Source organism: Saimiri boliviensis, chromosome 6, assembly GCF_048565385.1.
Source record: "Saimiri boliviensis isolate mSaiBol1 chromosome 6, mSaiBol1.pri, whole genome shotgun sequence".
In the NCBI taxonomy this organism is placed as follows: domain Eukaryota; kingdom Metazoa; phylum Chordata; class Mammalia; order Primates; family Cebidae; genus Saimiri; species Saimiri boliviensis.
Window position 1 is genome coordinate 128,878,959 of NC_133454.1, and position 24,017 is coordinate 128,902,975.

At 54.4% G+C, this 24,017-nt stretch overlaps 2 protein-coding genes across 6 annotated transcripts; both read right to left on the bottom strand.

Moving 5' to 3' along the window:
• Positions 1–389: 389 nt before the first annotated feature.
• On the bottom strand, positions 390–20,779 carry LTO1 (LTO1 maturation factor of ABCE1). Of its 5 annotated transcripts, XM_074401806.1 has the most exons (7): positions 20,576–20,779; positions 18,974–19,079; positions 17,512–17,582; positions 13,444–13,561; positions 8,431–8,599; positions 1,896–1,999; positions 390–1,804 (listed from the first exon to the last, which is right to left on the bottom strand). In XM_074401806.1, the coding sequence occupies exons 1-7, from the start codon at positions 20,623–20,625 to the stop codon at positions 1,580–1,582; spliced, it is 843 nt and encodes a 280-aa protein (XP_074257907.1). In that variant the 5' UTR covers positions 20,626–20,779; the 3' UTR covers positions 390–1,579. The 5 variants fall into 5 exon arrangements, with proteins under 5 accessions (XP_074257907.1, XP_074257908.1, XP_074257909.1 ...); XM_074401807.1 differs by having other exon boundaries at positions 1,736–1,999; XM_010351908.3 differs by lacking the exons at positions 390–1,804; positions 1,896–1,999; positions 8,431–8,599 and adding exons at positions 11,114–12,522; positions 13,019–13,132 and having other exon boundaries at positions 20,576–20,772.
• Positions 1,994–3,670, bottom strand: LOC101043075 (uncharacterized). Its single transcript, XM_074400315.1, is given in 8 exon segments — positions 1,994–2,619; positions 2,622–2,671; positions 2,673–2,803; positions 2,805–2,880; positions 2,882–2,964; positions 2,966–3,098; positions 3,343–3,464; positions 3,545–3,670. Coding segments are annotated over 8 exon segments (771 nt in total). The 3' UTR covers positions 1,994–2,569.
• Positions 20,780–24,017: the final 3,238 nt, after the last annotated feature.

Below are 24,017 nucleotides of genomic sequence, written 5' to 3' on the forward strand. Positions count from 1 at the left end.
CGCCACCCACTGTGACAACCGTGAGTGTCTCCTGACACTGCCACACACCGGGGGCTGGGGACAGTCCAGCCAGGATTGGGCACACTCCTCCGACTGGTAGGAAGCTCTGAGCCCAGGTGTGTGAAGTGGGAAGGGGTCTCCCGTCCCAGGCAGGATGGCTGGGTGAATCCACCCACACGAGACAACAGGTCTGGCCTGGGTGACGTGAGCGGTGCCCATTGATTGGGAATATCTCCCGCCCCTTGCCTCGCCAGTTTGTCTTCCCAGGTTATTTGCAGATCAGAGAATAAATAACAGCCAGCATTCGTTAACCCTCTTCTGGCGCAAACTTCTGTTTGCTCTGGGTGAATCACCGTCCTTTGGCGACGCCAGGCTCCGGGAGAGCAAAGTTTTTTTAAAAAAAACTTTGATCAAGAGTGTCAGGGTCATGATCCAGGGACCTGAAGGCCGTCTTATAGGACGTCCATGATGTCCCCCTTTGGATTTTAGGAGCACGTGACTGGACTTAACTTCAAACCCCGGGTGGAGGTGGGCAGCGGGAATGCCCTGGGAAGGTGTCCATGGACCTTGGTCACAGCTCCTGGACCCATCTGTGAGGCTGGTCTCTCCTCACCCCAAGCCAGGTGGAAGCCCAGGCCCCACGCCACTGATGAGTGCTACTTGTCAGCTGCAGGTTGAATCTCCATGGCCTGTCTGCCCTTTCTGCCTCATAGAGCGCTTCTCCCAGGGCCCACAGTGGGGCTGGGGTGGTCACTGTGTTGGCTCCACAGGCGGCCGCCCTGGGAGGAAGGTGGGGTGTGGAGGGGACACCTGGCCCTCGTAGGTCACCAGCCTCTCCCCTGAGGGTGGGGGCTCCGGGAGCCTTCCCCAAGGGAGCCCCATATTGAGTGGGTGGGGGGCCTGCATGTTGCCCCGACAAGTCACACCAGCAAGAGCTCGAGGGACAGTCGGAGCCAGAGGGGACACTGGTGGCCAGTCGGGTGGCTTCCGAGGCCCAGCTCCTTGCTCCTGGGGCAAATCACCCTGAAGGCAGAGGGGCCAGGTCAGCACCATTGCAGCTGTCCAGACATAGGGCAAGGGCCAGACCCTGTGTCAGGGCACATCCCCACCTCCGGCCTGCAGCTGGGTTCATGTCCATCCCCTGAGAGCACACGGGCGTAGCAGGAGGCCCGAGCAGGGAGGGAACTCCAACCATCGCACAGGGAACCGGTGGTTGTTTCACGGAGCACGCAAGGTCACCAGCAGATCCTGCCAGGTTTGAGCAAGGATGTGGAGAAGAAGCCCAAGAGCCACTTTGCTGGGCAGGGAGAGGAGCCACATGGGTCTAGGAAGGTACTTCGGTGTTTGCAAGTGTTTTAAGATGGAAGAGGGATGTGTAGGCTGATAGGTCTGGCAGAGCCAAAAGGCAGCGACGCGTCTACTGGGAGAGATGGAGCTGAGCGCGGGGCTCAGGCAGGCTGGCAGCGCACGGCAGGGGCCCTGAGTGGGTCAGGCAGGGTCACAGCCAAGTGCAGGGAGGGCTTGGGGCCCGAGTGAAATGATTGCAAGCTCCCCCCAACCCCAGCCCTGTCTCTCTGTCTCAGCATCTGTGGCATCCAGTGATGAGCGAGTCTGTACACCCCGACCCTGGGCTGTGCCAAGATGGGTGGGTCTGTACATCCCCCTGGTTATGCCATGAGCTCCAAGGCTGTATTAGCCCTTTTTCACACTGCTGATAAAGACCTACCCACCTCGGAGGCGAACGCTGCAGTGAGCCAAGATCGGGCCACTGCACTCCAGCCTGTGCAACAGAGCCAGACTCCACCTCAAATAAAATAAAATAAAATAAAATAAAAGACATACCCAACACTGGGTAATGTATAATTTATAAAGAAAAAGAGGTTTAATAGACTCACAGTTCTACGTAGCTGGAGAGGCCTCACCATCATGGCAGAAGGCAAAAGGGCTGTCTTCCATGGAGGCGGGAAGAGAGAATGAGAGTCAAGTAAAAGGGTAACCCCTGTAAAACCAACAGATTTCCTGAACTTACTCACTCCCGCGAGAACGGTCTGGAGGAACCGCCCCAAAGAGTCAATGATCACCCACCGGGTCCCTCCCATGACACGTGACTACAAGTCAAGAAGACATTTGGGTGGGGACAGCCAAACCATAGCAAAGGTGTCGTCTGGCCACTCTGGGCCTTCGTTTCCAACTCTCAAACTCCACTGACATCACCCAGGTGCCTGCGGCCGCCTCCTGGGATACAGTGAAGACCTTGTCCCTTGTTGAGGTATCTGTGCTGCCCAGGAGGTGACAGTAAAAACTGACCCTTGAGGAGCTTCAGAGACAAAGCCCGAAGCAGTCAGCCCTCCCTGCAGCCCCTTCCCAGAAGCCTGCTCACATGCGCCCTGCCACCCCTATGGCTCATGAGGGGCCCTGCCCTGCCTCCTGGCCCATCTTCCTGCAGCCGGACAGCCCTTACCCACTCTTCACCCTCTGCCCCCACCATGCCACCTTCCTGTCTCCCCTCAACCCTGCACAAGATCCCTGGGACTCAGCCCGTCTCTCCCCAGCCTTACCCCCCGCCCCGCTAACCTCGATGTCTTTGTCCAGGGGCTCCCGACACACCAGATGGCATCACGCATCTGTCCTCTGCCCACAGGAACCTTCATCTCCACACTCCCTGTGAGGACCGTCTCTGAAGGCTTCCCCACCTCGCACTGGACAGGTGGCTCTGGGAGCCCAGGATTGTCATGCCTGGGTGCTTTCCTGCTCGGGCTGAGCCCCTCCAGGATGGAAATCTCCCCGGTTCCTGTCTGCCACCCTTGGTCCCACTCTGGCAAACAGTGGGTCCTAGGAAGGGGGCCGAATGGAAGGGAGGAGTGCCAGCTCCCACAGGACAGCTGCTGGGCTGAGTTGCAGAGCCATAGGTCCAGCCTGCCCTGCGTGCTGGCAGCTGGCTCCACAGCTGAAAGGGCTGGGGGTTTCCCCAGGGACCCGGACAGCGCCTACAGTTGTGACAACGAGAAGTGGGCGGCCCCGAGGGGACAGAGGAAAGCGGCTGGGTGGAGTGGGCACTGGGACTTCAGACCATGCTTGTGGCATAACAGTGGGTGGGGCTGCCGCAGGGGTGGGGCAGTACCCGCCCGTGGGATTCCAGAGCAGCCAAGCCCAGCAGCGGTGCGGTGGTGGCATGTGTGCGGCACTCCCTCTAGCCACCCTGCATGCGGTGTGACCCTCCTCGAAGCACCCCAGCAAGCAGAGTCACAGCCTCGCTCCACACAGCGCCGGGGGGGCCTGGCCTCCAAGTTTGGTGGGGAAGGCTGGCTTGCCTCCTGGCACCCGCTCCTTCACCGGTCCCACCGTAAGGCTGTGTCCTCAGAGTCAGCGCTGCAGCCAGGGCCAGCAAGGGCAGGCCTGTGCAGGGGCAGCAGTGTGGGGCGCGCGTCCCCGCACGCTGGGCCAGCCTCGCAGCTCACAGGGCTCTGTCATCCCAGGAATGTCTTTGATCGAGAGTTTATGCAAGACGAGGAAAGCAAGCCCAAGACCTCTAATCCGTTCCCACAGTCCCCTGCCCGCCGGGGCCCCACAGACCCAGCGCCACACCGCCAGGCCGGAGCAGACAATAGCCGGGGATGGGTGGGCGGGCAGCGCCGGGGCCGCTGGCCTTGGGGCCCACATCCGGGAGCATTGTCACTGCCACTCACGGGGGCACACAAGGAGGGCTGGGGAAGACAGAATGCGGAGCCCTCTGCTGAAGGGGCTTCGGTGGGCCTTGAGCCTTTCAAAGACGGCCGTGTCCATTAATCCTTTTAATTTGCACCTAGCGGCAGCTGAGACAAGCCTCTCAACCGACAGCCACTTTAAGAGCTGAGTGGTCTCACCCGAGGATCAGCTCCTATTCGGGACCCCGGGCCCTCCGAGCCCGTCGGGCAGTCCCCCTTGCCTTTGTTTAATCATGGGAGGCACCGCGGCTGGAGGTTCCTGAGCACGCCCTGTGTGCCAGGCCTGTGCCCAACGCCGAGCAGTTTCTCTCCAAGTGTTGAAACGGCCCCATGGCTTGACGACACGGAGGGGACACCACCCTGGTGAGAGCCACCGATGCAGCCCGGCCCTCCCAGCGCCTGCACTCTCTCTCCTGCAGTCATCCCAGCGCTAGGTCAAGGACTGGCAGGCTTCCTGTGAAGGCCACATAGAGGCTTTAGGCTCTTGCCCTGTGCCAAAGCAGCCGCAGCCGCTCTGTGAACGAGCGAGCGTGGCTGTGTGCCAATAAAGCTTTATTTACAAAAAGAGGCAGCAGACTGGATTCGGGCTGAGGGTGGTAGTGTGCTGACCCCTGCTGTGGATGAGTAAGTGACTGAGCCAGGACCGCACAGCTAGTGCGTGACCAACCTGCCTGCTGGGTCAGCTTCACGGAGAAGAAAGGGCTCAGGCTGCAAAAATGAAAACACAGGAGCCTTCGTCCGGCCGCCTGCAGCCAGGCCCCATGCACGCAACTCAGGGCCCTGCTTCGCCAGCTCCGCCTGTTGCGAGGCTCCCAGGCAGCCACCCCTGTGAGCAGTGTCTTGGCCAGTGGCCTGGAGAAGGGCAGCCAAGCAGGCTGGCAGTGGACGGCTGAGGGCGAGCAGTGGTTTCAAACTCACAAGCATGCAGAGACACACGTTAGGCACATGTGTTGCAGTAAAAGGCCCTGGAGTTGATCTCAGATCTGCAACTTCCCAGCTGAGCGGCTTCTCCCGGCTTCAGTGGCCACATCTGTGGCATGGAGAAAGCCTGCGGGAGCACAGCCTGTGATGGGGAGCTGTCTCCATCTCAGACCCACAATGACCAGCACAGAACAGGGGCTCCACATAAATGAATTATTTCTGGGGTGCTGAGGATTCACTGGCTCAGGGTGTGTGGAGCGCTGCGGAGCACGGAGCCTGGGTGCGGTGACTGCTCCAGGAACGCCATCACCCCCTCGGCGCGTCGGCATAATGACCATCGCGGCTCCACGTGCCACCTGGGCCTGGAAGCACAGGCCCCATGCCATGGTGGCCCCCTGGGTGGTGGTACTGAGGCCAACCTGATGTCCCTCCTTTGGCCCATCAAGTGGGCAGTTCTGGGTTTTCTTGCCACCATGGATGCCCTCTCCTGCTGTTGACAGTGCCCAGATTTTGCTCCGCCATTGCCAGATCTGTGGCTTGAGTGGGACCAACGCCATCCCCGGCTCCAGGCCAGGCCCTGATAAGCTCAAACCAACAGCACATCCACGCCCAGCAGAGGAGCGGCAAGTTCATGGATGGGTGAGAAATCAAACAGAGCCAATGAGTCTCGAGGAGACATTTTCTGGGGTTTCTGAAAAAGAGAATGCTTCCCCCTCTTCCTTAGGATTCCCAGAAGAGTAACATGAGCCTGGGGAGGGCGATGCCCCTCTGCAGCCCCAGGGGAAGACTGTGTTGCCCCCAGGGCCTCTGAATGGAGACTGAGCACAAGGCCAGTCCTGAGGGAAAGCAGAGAATGGGTAATGGGTCTCCAGACAAGCTGCTGGATCAAGCCTTTCCTGAAGTCATCCCCCTTTTGTTCCAAGAGCCAATCATTGTCCTTTATTGAGTCAGTCTGATGTGGGCACCGTGTCATCTGGTTTTCAAAGACCCTTAACTATGATAGCCTGTGTGTTTTCTACCTCTTCTAGATTTAACTAGCATGACCAATATAAACAACAGGAGCTGCTGACAAAATTGCCATCTGATCCTGGAATTTTAACACGTCCATCTTGCTTAGCTGGGAGTTCCACAGGGTCAGGGAATGACTCCTCTTGGGGCCACCAGTGCCCACAGGTTTGCCTAGAACTGCTCTGCCTGAAGGGACGGGTCCGTCTTCCACAGCACACTCTGTGACCAAACTGACTTGAAGACAGGGCCTGCCCGCACCTGTCTCCCGAGTTCCGAGGCCGGAGAGTGCCCGCAGGGGCTGAGACTGGGGGGCAGCTCAAGCCAGCCTGCTCTGGTGGAGACTGACTCAGGCCCCCGTGTAGGGCAGCTGTGCCTCCCAGAAGGCAGAGGCCTCTTGGGGAGGGAGCCTTGAGGTAACAGCATCTTTTGGGGGCTCCCGCCACCTGCCCTCAGTGGTGGCCGAGGCCGGGGGAGCTGAGGCAAATCCCTGAAGAGGTCCGGCGTGCAGGGCCGGAAGGGTCTGGATCCTATGGTGCAGCCGCCCGGCACAGGGGCTCCAGCAGAGCAAGCTGGCTCGAGCCGCCCCCGCCCCGCCAGCCCCCGCGGGCTCTCTCTGGCACTCGGGCGGGCCCTGCCTCCAAGTCAGTCTGGTCACAGAGTGTGCTGTGGAAGATGGACCTGTCCCTGCAAACAGAGCAGTTCCTGACCGGCAAACAAAAGCCCAGGCACAGAGAGGGCCGTTGTAGGTTTTTTTCTCTGACTGCTGTCATGAATTGTCACAAACTCAGTGGCTTAAAACCCCCGAAGTTTCTCTCATCATTCCAGAGGCCGCAGCGCGCGCAGGGCCCAGCTCTCCCGCTGCCGCTGGTTTCGGGCCACCTTTGGCTCTTCTCGGCTGCTCCACCCTCACAGGGCCAGTGGCCATGTCTCACATGGCAGTCTCTCCCCTCTCCTCAAGAAGACACCAGTCATATTGGGCGAAGGGGCCACCCAACTCTAGTATGATGTCATCTTAACTTTTATCTTTTTTTTTTTTTTTTGAGATGGAGTCTTGCTCTGTTGCCAGGCTGGAGTGCAGTGGTGTGATCTTGGCTCACTGCAACCTCCGCCTCCCTGGTTCAAGTGATTCCCCTGCCTCAGCCTCCCAAGTAGCTGGGATTACAGGCACACACCACCATGCCCAGCTAATGTTTTGTATTCTAATAGAGATGGAGCCTCACTATGTTAGCCAGGATGGTCTCAATCTTCTGATCCTGTGATCCGCCTGCCCCCTCTCAAAGTGCTGTGATTACAGGTGTGAGCCACCGTGCCCGGCCAACTTACATCTTAATAAAATCTACAAAGACTCTATTTCTTATTTCCAAATAAAGCCACAGGTAGCAGAGGCTGGGACTTCAACATTTCTCTTTGTGGATACAATTCAATTGGCAACAGACTTGAGCTCTCAAAGCCTAGAAGCAGGCTCCACAGTCCCCTCGAATTCCAGGGGCACATGGTCGCTGGAGCCAGCCAAAGGACATCAGTCTGTGAGCCTCTTCCTCAGCGCCTATCACATACTCTCCACGTTCAGACATCGCCCGGAATAGAGGCTGCCATCCCTGCAATCCAAGGCCCTGCCACTCTGGTAAAGGGTGCCAGGGAGACACAGCCAAGGCAGTGTCCTGATGGGGTCACCAAGGGGCAGACGGGGCAAGGGCTCCATGCCGGCTGAGTGTGCCAGCCAGAGAGTTATGGAAAAGTTTAGGAGCAGGGAGCGACTTTCCTTCTTGGAGTTAATCTGAGAGGTCCGGCTGAACGCCTTAGTCACGTCGGCTTGGACAGCTCGCCGAACGCTCGGGGCCTGGCTTCTCGCCTGCAGGCCCCGTGTCCTGTGAAGCACCGAACACAGTGACCCATTTTTCTCAGATATTAAGAGTTCTGTGACTTCAGTTTCCTGAGTCACAATCCAGTTCCTCATTTGATCCATTCAGGATCAGAATGGCTGTGGCAATTAGGATAAACGTGCGTGTTCATGACACTTTTGGGTATCTCCAGATGACGCTGGTGTTTTCAGGTAGAGTGGAGAGGGTCCTCTGTGGTGGCGTGAGGCCAGAGGAGCGCTCGCAGACTCAGTATGAAGGCCGTCGCCTCCTTTCCCACCTTCTCATTCCCTCCCCTCCCCTGGGCTCCCGAAGTGCCATGGGTGTCCCTAGGTGAGCCCTGCTCACAGGGGCTGGGGCAGCTAAGGACCCATTCAGTCACGCCTCTCCTCCAGGTAGCCAGCGTGGGTCTTCTGTAAATTCATTTTTGCCTCAGTCTGGCCTCAGTCTGCTAGATCACGGGTCCCCCTCCCCAGGCCGTGGGCCGGCACCAGTCTATGACCTGTTAGGAACGGCCACACGGCAGGAGGTGAGCAGCAGCCCCGTTGGACGGGACCGCCTGAGCTCCGCCCCCTGTTAGATCAGTGGCCGCATTCGATTCTCACAGGAGCGTGAACACTGTCGCGAACTTCTTCCGTGAGGGATGGAGGCTGCACGCTCCTTATGAGAATCCACTGTCTGATGACCCAACGTGGAATGGCTTCATCCCAAAGCAACCCCACCCCCAAGCCCCAGCCACGGAAAACCTGTCCTCCACAAAACCAGTCCCCCACGTCAACAAGGCCGGGGACTGGTCCCAAAAACAGGCTGCAAGAATCTCAGAAAAACAAGGCTCTGCCTCGGTGAAGACATATGTAAATTAACGGGTCAGGAAGCGAGTCATTGAAACAATCTGCACCAGCCCTGCTGCGCCCCGCAAGCTGAAGTCGGCCACTTACTGTGACCACTGGACTTGTCCTCAGCCGGGCCACCTGTCTCTGCAAAGTGAGGGCGGTAGCCCCGCCTCCAGCTCCGGTGGGTCATCGGGGACAGGGCGGGCCGCCAGCAGCCACTCAGCACACAGGCCTCTCGTTCCCTGTTCCGAATCTTCTCATTCTTTTCTTGCCACTGGTCAGAGAAAACATTTCGAGGGATGAATGTAAAATCAAGCGAGACGTGCCCGTGTTTTAGGACAGCAGCGGGCTCCCTGGGCAGTTCCCTTGGGCCACTCAGTGACTCCGACAGGTGACTCTGAACTGAGGTGAGGACTTCAGCAGAGGGCTGACTACTCTTGCTGGGGCCTCAAGGTTAACATTCTAGAAAAACTAATTGAAGTAACTTCAACTTTTACATAAAATGGCTTTCTTTTCTCCCAAGTCCCAATTTAACGATGTACCCAGCAGCACAGCCAGGGTCCTGGCAGGGCTGAACTGTGTCCCACGAGCCTCGTGTGGAAGCCTCAGCCCCCAGTGCCTCCGAATGTGACCGTGTTTGAGAGTGAGGTTTTTAACAGGTCACTTAGTTCAAATGAGGCCGTCAGGGTTGGCCCGAATGCGGCCTGACTGGGGTCCTTGTAGAGACGAGGACACACACACAGAACGACCACGTGAGGACACGGGTCGTGAAGGCAGCTGCCTGCAAGGCACGGACAGAGGCCTCGGGAGGTGGCGGTCGTGACGCCTGGGGCTCGGACTCCAGCCTCCAGAACTGAGGTGGACTGCTGCTGAAGCCACCCCAGCGGTGATGTCAGGGCAGCCCGAGCCGAGACGGTGGCAGGAAGCACACTGGAGCTCCTGACGGGGAGGCAGGAGCAGGCCGGAGCCTTGGGAAAGCAACCAGAAGGGAGGAGTCCAGCCCCAGCAGCTCCCAAACTCCAGGCTGGACAGAGGCTGACACCCAGAACTCGCGGGACGGGACGGGACCGGCAGGGATGGGGAAGACAGCCATCAGACTGTCCGCAAACAGCGCAAAGCCGGGGCAACGGCCTCCAAGGACGGGGACGTGCGGCGCTTACACGTGCGAGCGAGGTGGCAAGGCACCGCCGGCATCGAGGACGCGGGTTCTTCCCAGCTCTTGGCTCTGCCAGGCTCGGGGGTGCCTGCAGCAGCTCTAGTTGTCACAGCCCAATGGGATGGTGTCCACAACAGCACCGAGCCCCTTTTCTTTGGCATGATGTAACTTTCCCAGAAGCCCCTGCAGGACCTCCTGCCCACTCATCTCAACCCAGGACACAACCCACCGTGCTGGGGACTGGTCGGACCCTCTGCCACCACCTCATTAGCGGAAGACGAGACACAGAACTGCTCACTCCTGGTGCAACTGCTGAGGACGGTGCCGCCTGGACAGGGTGGAAGCGCCTGTTACTGCAGGCTCTGTCTGCAACGTCGGGGGTGACCGAGGGAACCTGGAAACGGGGTCTCATCCTCTAGAGAGCGGGCAGGCAGGCACAGGTCAGGAGAGTGTCCGAGAACCTTGAAGACGACGAGGCAGCCCTGCCTCCATGTGACGCAAAGCAGAGGAGGAAGTGGCAGCCTGCTACTCAGCCAGCTGCTGGGGGGGAGGCTGAGAGGGAGGAGGAAGAGGCTGAGAGCGAGGAGGGGGAGGCTGAGAGGGAGGAGGGGGAGGCTGAGAGGGAGGAGGGGGAGGCTGAGAGGGAGGAGGGGGAGGCTGGGAGGGAGGAGGGGGAGGCTGAGAGGGAGGAGGGGGAGGCTGAGAGGGAGGAGGGGGAGGCTGGGAGGAGGGGGAGGCTGGGAGGGAGGAGGGGGAGGCTGGGAGGGAGGAGGGGGAGGCTGAGAGGGAGGAAGGGGAGGCTGGGAGGGAGGAGGGGGAGGCTGGGAGGGAGGAGGGAGAGGCTGAGAGGGAGGAGGGGGAGGCTGAGAGCGGGGGAGAGGCTGAGAGGGAGGGGGGAGAGGCTGAGAGGGAGGAGGGGGAGGCTGAGAGGGGGGAGAGGCTGAAAGGGAGGAGGGAGAGGCTGAGAGGGAGGGGGGAGAGGCTGAGAGGGAGGAGAGAGAGGCTGAGAGGGAGGAGGGAGAGGCTGAGAGGGAGGAGGGGGAGGCTGAGAGGGAGGAGGGGGGAGGCTGAGAGGGAGGAGGGGGAGGCTGAGAGGGAGGAGGGAGAGGCTGAGAGGGAGGAGGGAGAGACTGAGAGGGAGGAGGGAGAGGCTGAGAGGGAAGAGGGGGAGGCTGAGAGGGAGGAGGGAAAGGCTGAGGGAGGAGGGGGAGGCTGAGAGGGAGGAGGGGGAGGCTGAGAGGGAGGAGGGGGAGGCTGAGAGGGAGGAGGGGGAGGCTGAGAGGGAGGAGGGGGAGGCTGAGAGGGAGGAGGGGGGAGGCTGAGAGGGAGGAGGGAGAGAATAGGAGATGGAGAGAAGAAAGAGGAGAGGAGGGGAGAGAAGGTGGGGGATGGGGGATAAGAGTCTCGGGGAGGGTGGGTTAGTAACAGCTGCTGACAGGTGGCTGCGCAGGGGCTGACCAGTCCCCACACAATGGGACCACGCTGGCAGCGGCCGTGCCTACGCTGGGATAAGGAGGGGAGCTGGTGGAAGAGGAAATCTAAGGCACATCTTCCATCGTGTCCAGATGCTAAATACCTCGGAGGAGGAAGTAAAGTGGCTGGATGTTGTGTTACAAATGGTCCCAGACAACCTTTCGCTTTAAAATATACTATTTATTTTTTTTCCAATTATAAAAATAACACATTATCAAAACAGAAAACTTACAAAATGCAAAAATCCCCCAAGAAAAACACAACAGAGACCCCCGGTCCCACCACCTAGAAAGAACGGGAGTCTTTTTGGCCGGAAGGCGGCAGCTCGGATGAAGGCACGAGGCGAAGCTCAACGTGGACTTCCCCGGCCGCGAGGCGAGGCTGCAAACGAGGGGTGCACAGCCGCACACGCGGGCTTAGAGTCCGGGGGGAGGAGACCTAAGTCTTATCTTCAAAAACAAAGCGGTGGGCCGGGCACGGCGGCTCGCACCCGCAATCCCAGCACTTCGGTAGGCTGAGGCAGGTGGATCACTTCAGGCTAGGAGTTACAGACTAGCCGGGCCAACATGGCTAAACCCCGTCTCTACTTAAAATACAAGTCAGCCGGGCGTGGTGGCAGGCCCCTGTGATCCCAGCTACCCGGGAGGCTGAGGCAGGAGAATCGCTTGAACCCGGGGGGTGGAGGTTGCAGTGAGCTGAGATCGCGCCACTGCACTCCAGCCTGGGCAACACAGTGAGACTCCATCTCAAAACCACCCTCTCTGTCCTCCTGAGCAACGGGCAAGGTCCGCCTGCTGCTGCTCCCGTGGGAGTCCCCGCTCCGGCTCCCGTAGCCAGCAGCTGCACAATCCATAGGACATTCGGAATGGTTTTAAAGCCGAAGTGGATTCCTGGCGACTCCTTCGCAATCCCACAGACTACTTTCAGACATGCTTCCTGGAAGAGGAGAGGTGGGGAGAGCCAGCGTGTGGGGACTCTGCTGACCCTGGAGTATACACAGGAGGGTGTGTGAACACATGCCATTGCACAGGACCACGTAGCTCGTGGGGACCCAGGGAACCATCCACTCCGCTCATCTGTGCCCACCTCACTGCCTCTGTATGACGCCTCGTAAGGACTGGCAGAGAGAAGAGCGCCCAGCAGCAAGGAGGATGCAGGAGCCGGCACACAAGTTTCCGCAAATATTACGATGGCCTAACATTTGGTCTTTGCTTCAACGTATTTCCCCGCTTCACCACTCTCCAAGGCTGCAAAGTTCCTCGCCCCTCTGGGGACAGTGTGAAGGATATGTCCGGGTCCCCTCAGGATTGGGCTGGCCTCTCTTCCTCTCAGCCAGATGCCCAGGCAAGCTGGCCACCACGGACTCCCCCGTGCTCCACGAGGCTCGGCAGGACGGGTGCGGCCTGGGAGGGAGGGCAGGGACTCCCAGCACTGCAGGTGGCGGCCTATGCATTCCAGAGGAGGCTGTTCCTGGTGGTGGCGGGAGGCAGGGCCTCAGGATGGACGTCCCAGCTCCACTGCCGGGTGCCCTCAGGCCAGGCAATCCCTTCACGTCTCAGCTTCCTCCTCTGCAAAATGGGAATAACAGCCACCTTGCGGGCTCTGGAAGGGATTAAATAAAACACAGGACACATGTCCCGCAGCGCCGGGCGCACACGGCCTCAACATGCGGCAGAGCACCCATCAAAACCTCCCACGAGCCTAGTTCAGGGCAACCGCCTCTCTCACTGGAAAAAAAAAAAAAAAAAACTGCCTCAAGTCCAGGCCTGGGGAGTGACCCGAACCAGAGCCAACCCCAGCCTGAACCAGCTGTGCTGCCGGAGCGGCCACCAGGCCAACGCGCACGGGCCAGCAGGAGCAGCCAGCAAGGGCTCTGCGAGGGATGGCTTCAGCCCAACGAAGGGCACGTGTGGAGGCCCCGAGGCGGGCACCGAGCTGACCTGGGCTGAAAACCCTGGGGAAGGAGGCTCTCCCATGGCCGGCTGGAACCCTCGCCCTCCCCACCCTACAATCCCCTCGCAGCACCGCCTGGCCCAGCACCACGTTTCTAAACACTTCACACACAGACAGCTGGTCCTCGAATGTCTGGTCTTTGTTCATCCATCGTCCTCAAAATGAAAGTCCGGAACCTTCTGCACTAATTTTAAAGTCTGGCTGAACGTTGAGTAATGAACAAAACTAAAAACACGAAAGAAAAGAGATGGTATTTTTAATCTTGGGTATTTTCACTGAAAAATGAGAAGACGACTCTATCTCTAGCTAGAGCTTTTCCTGTCTACGTGGCCCACCCATGAGTAAGTCCTAATTCCCGTTCTCCGGACCGTCCTCAATTTTCCTGCATTGCGACGCAAGGATGAGGCGCCTCTGTGGACGGTTCCAAGGGGCACGCAGCCCCCAGCCATCGCCGCAGCGGCCACGGGAGCACATCACCCCGCCCAGGACAGGCACAGTCAGGCACTCCCAGCAGGAGGAAACCACAGCGCACGCACCTGTTTAAATTTCCCTCTGATTTTGTCCAAGTCTTCATGGAGTTTATCGTAAGTCGGGTCATCGTAAGGGAACTTCTGGATCATTCCAATCAATGATTCTAAGACTTTCATCTTTCTGCTGTAAAGCACAGAAATACGGATTCTCTCAGTCATGTGCACATAACAGGCTCAACTTACACACGGCTATGTCGCTCGCTGACCAAAACCCAGCAGGTGCACTAAGAACGTCGCTCCGAAGCTGATGATTTTCTCATTACACGAAATCGTATTTATGTACCTAGCAACGCGCTTCTGCCCACACCCAGCGCCTGAACAGCAAGCGTGTGCCTAGCTTACAGACACGCCTCCATCCCGGCCACGGGGCTGCATGGCCGAGGCCGCCTGAAGCCCTGCCGACTCTCGAGGTCACACAAGCAAGAACAGACAGAACTGGGCAAGAGGGCCTGGGGCAGGGCACAAGCAGGCCTGCTCTCTGTCTGGGGATTTTCCAGGATCTGGAATCTTTGTGCGCAAAGCCTTCTCGAGGTCATCTTCAGGTAAACCAGCAAACCCCTTCCTCCAAAGGGCGGGAATCGGCACGGTCCTCTCCCCAGGGAGGACAGAGCTTTGCTGGGGAGACAAGGAGGTTCTGCAGAAAGGGTGTGTGCCCAGGAGACAGCAGCCCTGGGCATGGCTGCTCCCCTATCTTCTTGCTCTCAATCCTTCTGGTCTCGTCTGCAAAATGGGGAGCATCCCAGCCTCCAGACCGTGAGAAATTCATTTCTGTTATGATTTTTTTTTTTAATGGGGACAGTAACAGCAATGTCACAGGCTTTCAAGAGGATTAAATAATTGACATGGACCTGGCGCAGTGGCTCACACTTACAATCCCAGCACTTCGGGAGGCCAAGGCGGGCGAATCACCTGAGGTCAGGAGTTCAAGACCAGCCTGACCAATATGGTGAAACCCTGTCTCTACTAAAAATACAAAACTGAGCTGGGTGTGATGGTGGGCCCCTGTAGTCCCAGCTACTCGGGAGACTGAGACAGGAGAATAGCTTGAACCTGGGAGGTGGAGGCTGCAGTGAGTTCAGATTCTGCCACTGCACTGCAGCCTGGGCGACAAAGTAAGACTCTGTCTCAAAATCAATTAATTAATTAATTATTTATTAACTGACACAAAGCCTGGACTCTAGCACAGAGTAGGTGCTCAATAAATGTTAGTCTCTTGGTTCCCACCAGATCCTGGAGATCAGGGCTCTCATCTGCGGGAGTTTAAAAACAGTCTGCACACGTGCGCATCTGGTGGGGCCAGGTCTGGTTGATGAACCACAGGTGGTCCTGAGAAGCATGCTGCCCCTGTGCCACACGGGACCACGTGAGTGGCCAGAGTATGCAAGATACTCAATTAATGGGAATTTTTTTTTTTTTTTTTTGAGATGGCGTTTCCCTCTGTTGCCCAGGCTGGAGTGCAGTGGTGTAATCTCAGACCACCGCAACCTCTACCTCCTAGGTTCAAGCAGTTCTCCTGCCACAGCCTCCCGAGTAGATGGGATTACAGGCGTATGCCTTCATGTCCAGCTAATTGTTTTGTATTTTTAGTAGAGACGGGGATTCACCATGTTGGCCAGGCTAGTTTCAAACTCCTGATCTCAAGTGATCCACCTGCCCCGGCCTCCCAGAGTGCTGGAATTACATGTGTGAGCCACCGCACCTGGCCGATTAATGGGAATTTTAAAGAACTGATGGTTAGGATGAATCAACAGCAATTCAAAGCAACCAAGACCTCCTGTGTCCATGTGAACGGCCGGTGCTTCTGGACACACAGAAGAGTAAGTTTGCCAGCAGTAAACCAGTTCACAAGCGCTAACGATGGCTACCTCTCTGAGAAGACACAAAACTGTGAAAGGTCAAAGCAAGTCAATTTTAGCAACAAAGCACCTGGTTTTCGGGGAGACCAAAGGGAGATGCCAAAACATGGGAGGCGGCTGGATGCCGACCTGATGGAGGACCCTCCTGTTTCCACTGGGCAAGCAGGGACTTCTTTGCTCAGTGATGCTGCCCAGACACACCGAGCCAGGCGCGTCATCAGAGGCGGCACACATCAGGCAGGTGTGAGCAGCTCAGGCCAACGAAACAGAAGTGATGGCGCTACAGCCCCCATGCTCAGCCCCGAAGCGTGCTGTTCCGCAGAAGAGTTTCACCAGGAGCTAGTTAGTCCATGGAAAGCACCATCTTCTGGCCTGAGATGCCGCTCTCCTTGGTTTCTCTGGTGTTAAAATGCCCAGCATTTTGCTGAATGACAGTGCAGGGGGCAGGTGTTTTTCTCTTAACATGCTTATGTGGAAAAACTTACAGGTAGAAGATGCAGTATCAGCCCTTCACCACTAAAAAAAAAAAAAAAAAATACTGGCCGGGTGTGGTGGGTCAGGCCTGTAACCCCAGCACTCTGGAAGCCCGAGGCAGGCAGAACACGAGGTCAGGAGTTTGAGATCAGCCTGGCCAAAATGGTGAAAGCCCGTCTTTACTAACAATACAAAAATTATCCAGGCGTGGTTGCAGGTACCTGTAATCCCAGCTACTCAGGAGGCTGAGGCAGGAGAATCGCTTGAACTCGGGAGGCAGAGGCTTCGTGAGTCAAGATTGTGGACTGTGTCTCAAAAAAAAAAAAAATACTGACATGTAAGATCCAAATATCCGTGAACCACTGCCTACATAAAGGCTTAGGTTCCAAAGAGACCTCTGGGTACTGTGGAGGGGTGAGGGTGGCCCTCGCAGGGGCTCGGCAAGGCTTCCACCAGCCCTTCGTCAACCAAAGCGCTTTTTCTCCGTGAGCTAAGCTGAGTGTGCTACTTTAAGAAGTCAGCAAACCCTGCTCTGGGGTAAGGGCTGGCGACCTCCTGGCATGAGACTGTGGACACAAAGCTCCTGCTTCTCCAGGAGCAGGCAGATTCTGATGTTGTGGGAGAAGGAGACGGGTAGAGAATTCCAAGAACACACCACCTCTCGTGGCCTGAGTTGAGAGCCAAGCCCAGCTTTGACTGCCACCCAGTGGCGGCCCAGGCTGCCAACAACGATTCCCGTGGGAGCCCTCGCTGCCTGCCGCTCCCTGAGAACCAAGCAGAAAATGCCCTCCAGTGCCCCTCTGCTAACCCAGAATCCCACCAACCCCCAACTGCTCGTACGAACGGAGTAGAAAGAACCACCCGTATCACTTGCAAGCATCCTCGTTCTTGAGCATTTGAATATTCAAGATACTCAAGGTATTTCTAGAAATTCAAGCAATTTCAAATAAAAGCGCAAGTCACATGGTGAGGGCGAGTGTTACCCACTCTTGCTGTGCCCCTCCCACGCTAGGCGAGGCTGCCAGGCGTCAGAGTGACCAATGCAGAGCACCAGCACAGGCCCTGTGTCTGCTGCCGCCCGTGAGCGGCAGAGTGTCCAAACCATCTCTGCTTTCTACTTAACGTTCACTTCCAGCTTCAGAATGAAGACAGACAAACAGGGGCACGTGGGGCTTCAGTAAGTAGAATGCAAGAAGAGTTCTGAAAGGCTGAAAACAATTCAAATGACAGCTAACGCTTACGGAGTGCTGACAGGTCCCAGAAAGGAGTTAAATACACGTAAACGCGTTTTCTTGTTAACAGACTTAGTTGGCTGTGTTAAAAAGAAACTGGTGACAATGGCATCATCATTTCTGGGCCTAAGTCACACCAAAACTGTTGTAATCTGTTTATTAGAAGCTCTGGAGAAAGACGAATGGGAAAATATAATCAAGGTCAACCTTATTGTATTGGCAGGGTACCTAAAAGCCACCTGGTGCACGAATGACTCCAGGTAAAAGGCAGGTGCACAGACCTCTTGAGAAGCAGCAATGGGCAGCGTTCCTCAAACACCCCAAATGTGCCTGGCACTTTCTATTCGGTATTTCTGTGAAACCTCCCAACAACACTCAAGCTTGACATTTATTATCTTCTCCATTTTGCAGATGAGGACCAGACAGACTGATTATTCAAGGTCATGTTGGTAGCCTATGAAATTAGAACTCCTGGTTCCTACGCTGAAAAAGCAAGCCATCTCCAGCTTTACCTGTCTTTCTCAGCGGTGCAGCTGTGCAGCAGACATTTCCATGCAAAAGCAAAACCTTGGTAGCACCCGATCTGTGAATTTGAAAAACATTTAAGAGTGAAATTAATAAGCAACTAAGTGCACTTTAATGACTAAGATCTCAAAACAAAAGGTGGGAGCAGAGGGCAGCGGTGCTTGTGACATTATCGTTCTGGAAGTACCTGTTGAGCACTGAGCGGTGGAAATTAGGAGATGAGGTCATCAGTGGGGCAGCCAGCCTCCCGGCCACGCCAGTCCTCACCTCCTGGTACCCATGCCCTGTGCAGGCCCCTCGACACTCGACCAGGGTGGCTTTCACAACCAACAAAATGTGGAGGAGCAGCGCCAAGCTCCTGAGTCCAGGGATAAAAGCCAGTGTCACCTGCCTCACCAGCTCTCTCCGGTCACTCGCTCCTGAACATCACGAGGACACACAAGCACCCCTATGGAGACGTCTGCGCCCAGTCAGGCGACAGCACCACCTAGAGGCAGATCCTCCAACCCTAGTCCAGCCTTCAGGTGACGCGGCTCTGGCTGACCCCGAGACAGCACCACCCAGCAACGCTGCTCCTGGGTTCCCAGCCCTCGGAAACAATGTGAGATAATCAATGTCTGCTGTGTTAAGCCCATGCGTTTTGTGGTGATCTGTTTCAAAGCATCAAACATCCAATATACTCATAACTGCCTCAACTCAGACTTTGCCAGTAAGGACCACTTATGTGTTAAGTAAGGTCCAATCTAGGACAAAGACAAGAAAATAAAAAAATATCATGAAGTTAATGAAATTTCAACATAAACACAAATGAAATATTTTCACATGACAGAGGGCACCCATTCTTTGGACAGTGATTCAGCTGGCTTAGTTTATGAGCCAGCACCATGACACTCCCAAGTAAACTAAGGAGACCAGGATTTGTTTTCTCTTATCCAGCCCGCATAATTTAATTATGTCTACACAGCAAAATGCGTTCTTGGTTCTGTACTAAGAATACTCCACCAACAGAACATGTAGTCAATTAACTTCCACACAAACACTGGGATTTTTTTTTTTTTTTTTTTTTTTTTGAGATGGAGTTTTACTCTTGTCGCCCAGGCTGCAGTGCAATGGTACAATCTCCGCTCACTGCAACCTCCGCCTCCCGGGTTCAAGCAATTCTCATACCTCAGCCTCCTGAGTAACTGGGATTACAGGCATGCGCCACCACACCTAGCTAATTTTGTATTTTTAGTAGAGACGGAGTTTCACCACAGTCAGGCTGGTCTCAAACTCCTGACCTCAAGGTGATCCACCCACCTCAGCTCCCAAAGTGCTGGGATTACAGGCATGAGTCAGGCACTGTGATTTTAAAAGGCCTGACATTCTTACTCCATCACACTGAATATCAAAATAAATTATCAACTGTAAATGAAGAGGCTTCATCTCTAAAAGGGGGTTCCCACTTACCTCAGACCCGATTCTGGCTCCCTGCAGACTGCCATGCTGCCTTCCCTCCATCACACCCAAACTACTGCCTTCTTCATAGCCTTCCCGATACCCTTCCCCATGAAACCTGTGAAGGAGAAGCATGCTTCATCAAATCAGCAGGAGAAAGAATACTTATTCCAGAAAAACTTTTTTCTATATATTACCCAGACCCAGTAAGACAAGTCAGAGTAAAATAGGAAAAGCCTAAAATTCAAGTCAAAAGGCACAGATTCCAGTGCCAGCTCTACCCCTTCCTGAGTCTCCTCTCGCAAGTCACTGTACCTCCTGTAGCTCAGTTTCTTCATCTACCACAAAGGGCTAAATTAGTGAATCCCAAACCTGATAGAGTACTAGAAACACACAAGGAAAATTCAAAGATATTAACTCAAAAGCCTCACCCCCAGAGACTCAGTAAGCCTGGAGACAGGGTCTCTGCTGCCCTGCCAGGAGTGCAGTGGTAAGATCACAGCTCACTGTAGCCTCAAACTCCTGGGCTCAAGCTGTCCTCCAGCTCTGGCGTCTCAAAGTCTTGGGATTACAGGTGTGAGCCACCGCACCGGGCCGCGAATCTACTTTTCAGTCTCCTGAGTCTGGTGTACAGCCAGAGTGAGGGAGCCAAAGTTTTTTGAGTGGACAAGTATTACTAGCCCAGGTCAACCACTTCCAAAAACCTGCAACATTCGCAGGGTTTTACATCACATGAGTGGACAACAGCGAGAAATGCCATCCAATCACCACAAAGGGATTAGGACCGACCCTGAGGACCAACAGTGGGACCAGCACTATCTTAACCTGCAGTCACCAAAGATGTAAGGGGTGGGGCTGCAGCACCCCACGAAGCAGAGTGCACAGCTCCCCCCACGTTATTAGTTGTGTGACCCTGGAAAGTGACGGTGCCTCCTCCTTTGTAAATTCCCAAGAATAATAGGATCCATTGACCAAGTAGGGCTGAAACGGATAACCAGGGTGGAACGTTTAGCTCAGTGTCTGACTCACAGCGCGAGCTAAATAAACGTCAGCGACTGACTGCTAAATGTTCCGTCGCTTTCTGAACGAACATTTATGGGCGTGTTCTGTGGGCCGGGCACTGGAAGTCAGCCAGGAGGCACCTCACAGCTCCCCCACTGTCGCAGCACGAGGGGCTCCCCAGGGGCTCTGGAGGGAAAGGGGTGGGGTCGGTCACATCCATCGGCACATCCATGAATACTGCCGTATGTCCTACGATCGAGGAACATGAAAAAGAGGCAGTTCCCAGATGGCAAAGGTCTGGCCTCCCAGGGGACGGGGCGGCCCCGGAGAAGGGCAACCACAGACCGAGCAGATGCTCAGGGCAGCGCCGACAGGGGAGGCGGGTCTGGAAGAGCAGCTGGGCACGTGGCCCGCCGGAGCTGGCGAGGAGAGGAGGAAGACCACGGCATCTCGGCCCACCCTTGTCCCAGCGTCCACGGCCGCCAGACGCTCCCCCGATGCGCACGCCCGCGGGACGCCAGGCTCCAGCAGTCGCCCCGGACCACAGCGGGCGGCAAACCCGCTGGGGGAGAACCGCGCAGGGCGGGGTGCCGGCCCGATCTCGCCACCCACCTCTCATCCGCCATCACGATGGCGTCGAACATGTCCTGACTCCCAGCCATGGCGGCAACCAGCCCGCCCCCGACCCCCGGGCGTCTGCAGCCCTTCGGTGCCGTAGCAAACCCGCTGAGTTCAGGCACAAACCATCTACTTGGGAGGAGACGAGGTCCACTTCCGGAAGCGGCGGCGCGGGGCAGGCCGGGTAAGAACGGCACGCGGGAGGGTCCAGAAGTAGCCGGCTCGGGGCGCGCAAGTGGCTGCCGCGGTGGGAGGGGCGGGGCTCGGGCGAAGCCCCGCCCCGGGGCCCCTTCGCCCCGCCCCGCTCCCGCAAAGATCCGGTCTGTCCGCACTGGGAGCGTCCGTTGGCTGCGCGCGGGGGGAACCGACCTGTATTTTACCACCACGGATGGCACCGAATTTCTCAAAGTGGCTCCGGAAAAAAAACCCAGGAAGAAATGAGAAGTCATCACCTGGGTGGCTCACTTCTGTCATCCCAGCACTTTGGGAGGCCGAGGAGGGCGGATCACGAGTACAAGAGTTCGAGACCAGCCTGACCAACATGGTGAAACCCCGGTCTCTATTAAAAATACAAAAATTAGCTGGGCGTGGTGGAGGGCGCCGGTAATCCCAGCTACGACGGAGGCTGAGGCAGGAGAATTGCTTCAACCCGGGAAGCCTAGGTTGCAGTGGGTTGAGATCACGCCACTGCATTCCAGCCTGGGTCGAGAATCCATCCAAAAAAAAAAAAAAAAAAAATCTAGGTGGAACATTCAGATGAGTATGAAGATGCTCTTTTAACACATACAAGCCATGAAGGAATTCTCCACCACCAGCAAAACCAACATTTTACCGTGTGAAAATGCAAACTTGCGTGTACCCAAAGTGATAATAAGCAACATTTAAAGTGAAAGAATATGGGGAAATCTTTGTCATAAATATTGTAACTAAAGGAATAATATTTCTGGTAAAGAGTTTATTTAAATGGATAAGAAATAAATGCATCCTAACAGGGGGCAAAAAAAGACTTGAAACATTATTCACAGAGAACATCATCTGGCCAAGAGGGAAAAGCAGACCCAGCCTTCCTAGTAACCAAAGCAATGCTAAGAAATAACAATGAGATGCACCGTTTACCTTTGAAAATAGTGTAAGTTCTTTTTCTGCTTTTTCAGAATTAAAAGATACTTTTATTGCGCACAGGGGCATAAATTTAAGGTACCTCTTCTTCAGGCAGTTCAAAAACATAGGAAGGGTATTTTAGATTTTTTTTTTTTTTTTTTTTTTTTGCTGGCTGGGTGTGGTGGCTCACGCCCAGCACTTTGGGAGGCCAAGGTGGGCAGATCACCTGAGGTCAGGAGTTCCAGATCAGCCTGGCCAACACAGTGAAACTTTGTCTCTACCAAAAATAAAAATTAGCCAGGTGTGGTGGCATGCACCCGTAGTCCCAGCTATTCTGGAGGCTGAGGCAAGAGAATCGCTTGTACCTGGGAGGTGGAGGTTGCAGCGAGCTGAGCTCATGCCACTGTACTCCAGCCTGGGTGACAGAACAAGACTCTGTCTCAAAAAATAAAATAAAATAAAATAAAATAAAACAAAACAAAACAAAATAAAATAAATCTTCTTTTATCTCTTGACCTAGTCATTTCACTTCTAAGACTTCATCTCTAGGAAATAATCAAAGACAAGTAAAAATATTATACACAGTGATGTTGAGTACAACACGATTTGTAAAACTTAGGGCAAGGAAAGCTGCTAACGTTGTCAAAAATGGTAGAAATATGACATGCACCATAGGATACTCATGTTGAAGACTCCTAAGCAACCATTACAAATAATGTTCCAAACAAAAGTTACCTAAAATGCTCATGATATTTCAAGAAAAAGAAAAAACCCTCTATCTGAGGCTGCAGTGAGCTGTGATCACTTCACTGCAGCTAGGCCAGGACAACAGAGTGAAAGAAAAAAAGAAAATAAAAAAACTCTATGTATACTCAAATTCCAATTACACTAAACACTTTTAAAGAATGAAAGTAGCCAGGTGAAGTGACTCATGTGTATAATCTAACACTTTGGGAGGCCAAGGCGGGAGGGTCACTTGAGCCCAGAGTTCAAGACCAACCTAGGCAACATAGTGAGACTCCATCTCTACCAAAAAAAAAAAAATAGAAAAGAATAGCCAGGTGCAGTGGTGTGCACCCGTAGTCCCAGCTAGCTGGGAGTCTGAGGCGAGAGGATCGCTTGATCTCGGGAAGTTGAGGCTGCAGTGAACCGTGATCATGCCACGGCACTCCAGCCTGGGCAACACAATGAGACCCTATCTCAAACAAACAAACAAACAAACACAACAACAACCAAAAAAAACAAAAAAAAAGATAAAAGGAAAAGATAAAAAACTGTGAAAGTAAGTACACCAAAATGTTAATAGAGAATATAGCTCGATTTTGGAATTACAGTGACTTTTTTAATGTCCTTATTTATATTTTTTGGAACATCTCATGTTTGCTTACACATTGAATGTAAGTTTTTATAAAGCATGATAAAAACAAAGTTTTTTGGTGGATGAAATTAAATAGACTTTTATTTTGTTCTTAAGATGTCTTTAATTTTTAGGATTTTTTAATACGCAAATGAAATCACGAAACACTCGGAATGTAAGGAAAAGGCAGAGACAAACCAAAAAAAAAAAAAAAAAAAAAAAAATTCACTCTGTCCACCTACTGATTGTTGCTAATTTGTTATTTTTCCCTTGCATTTTCATATAAACATAATTTTAATATATAAACAATGTAATATCCTTCCCCCTGCCTGCCTCACGTTAGATTACACACACCCCACAAATAAGGGAACTGTTCTCTTATCAGTACATATTTAAAACACAATTTCAGCATAAATTTCACTAGCTGAAATAAAATAAAATAGATATATCTTTTGGCACAGGAAAACAGCTAACCTTGTGAGAAAAATCAATGACCACTTACAGAGTAAAGCCAGTGGACACAGAGGCCTATACAGAAGAGCATAGGTTTTAATTTCTAACTTTAAAAAAATTTGCAAAGCATTGAACGATTATATGTGCTCTAAAAATCAGCACTATTGATTCCAACTATTAATTTGAAATAAAGCTTTGGAGAGATTTCCCGTCCCTAGTCATCAATTTGTTCCTTGGTTTTGTTCCTAAAATATTTTGTTTTGAAGCCAGACTGTCCTAACATTAAAGACAAAGAAGGACCGGGCAAGGCGACTCACGCCTGCAATCCCAGCACTTTGGGAGGCCAAGGCGGGTGGATCACCTGCGCCCCGGAGCTCAAAACCAGCCTGACAAACATGGTGAAACCATGTCTCTACTAAAAACACAAAATTAGCTGGGCCTGGTGGCGCATCACTGTAATCCCAGCAACCTGGGAGGCTGAGGCAGGAGAATTGCTTGAACCTGAGAGGCGGAGGCTGCAGTGAG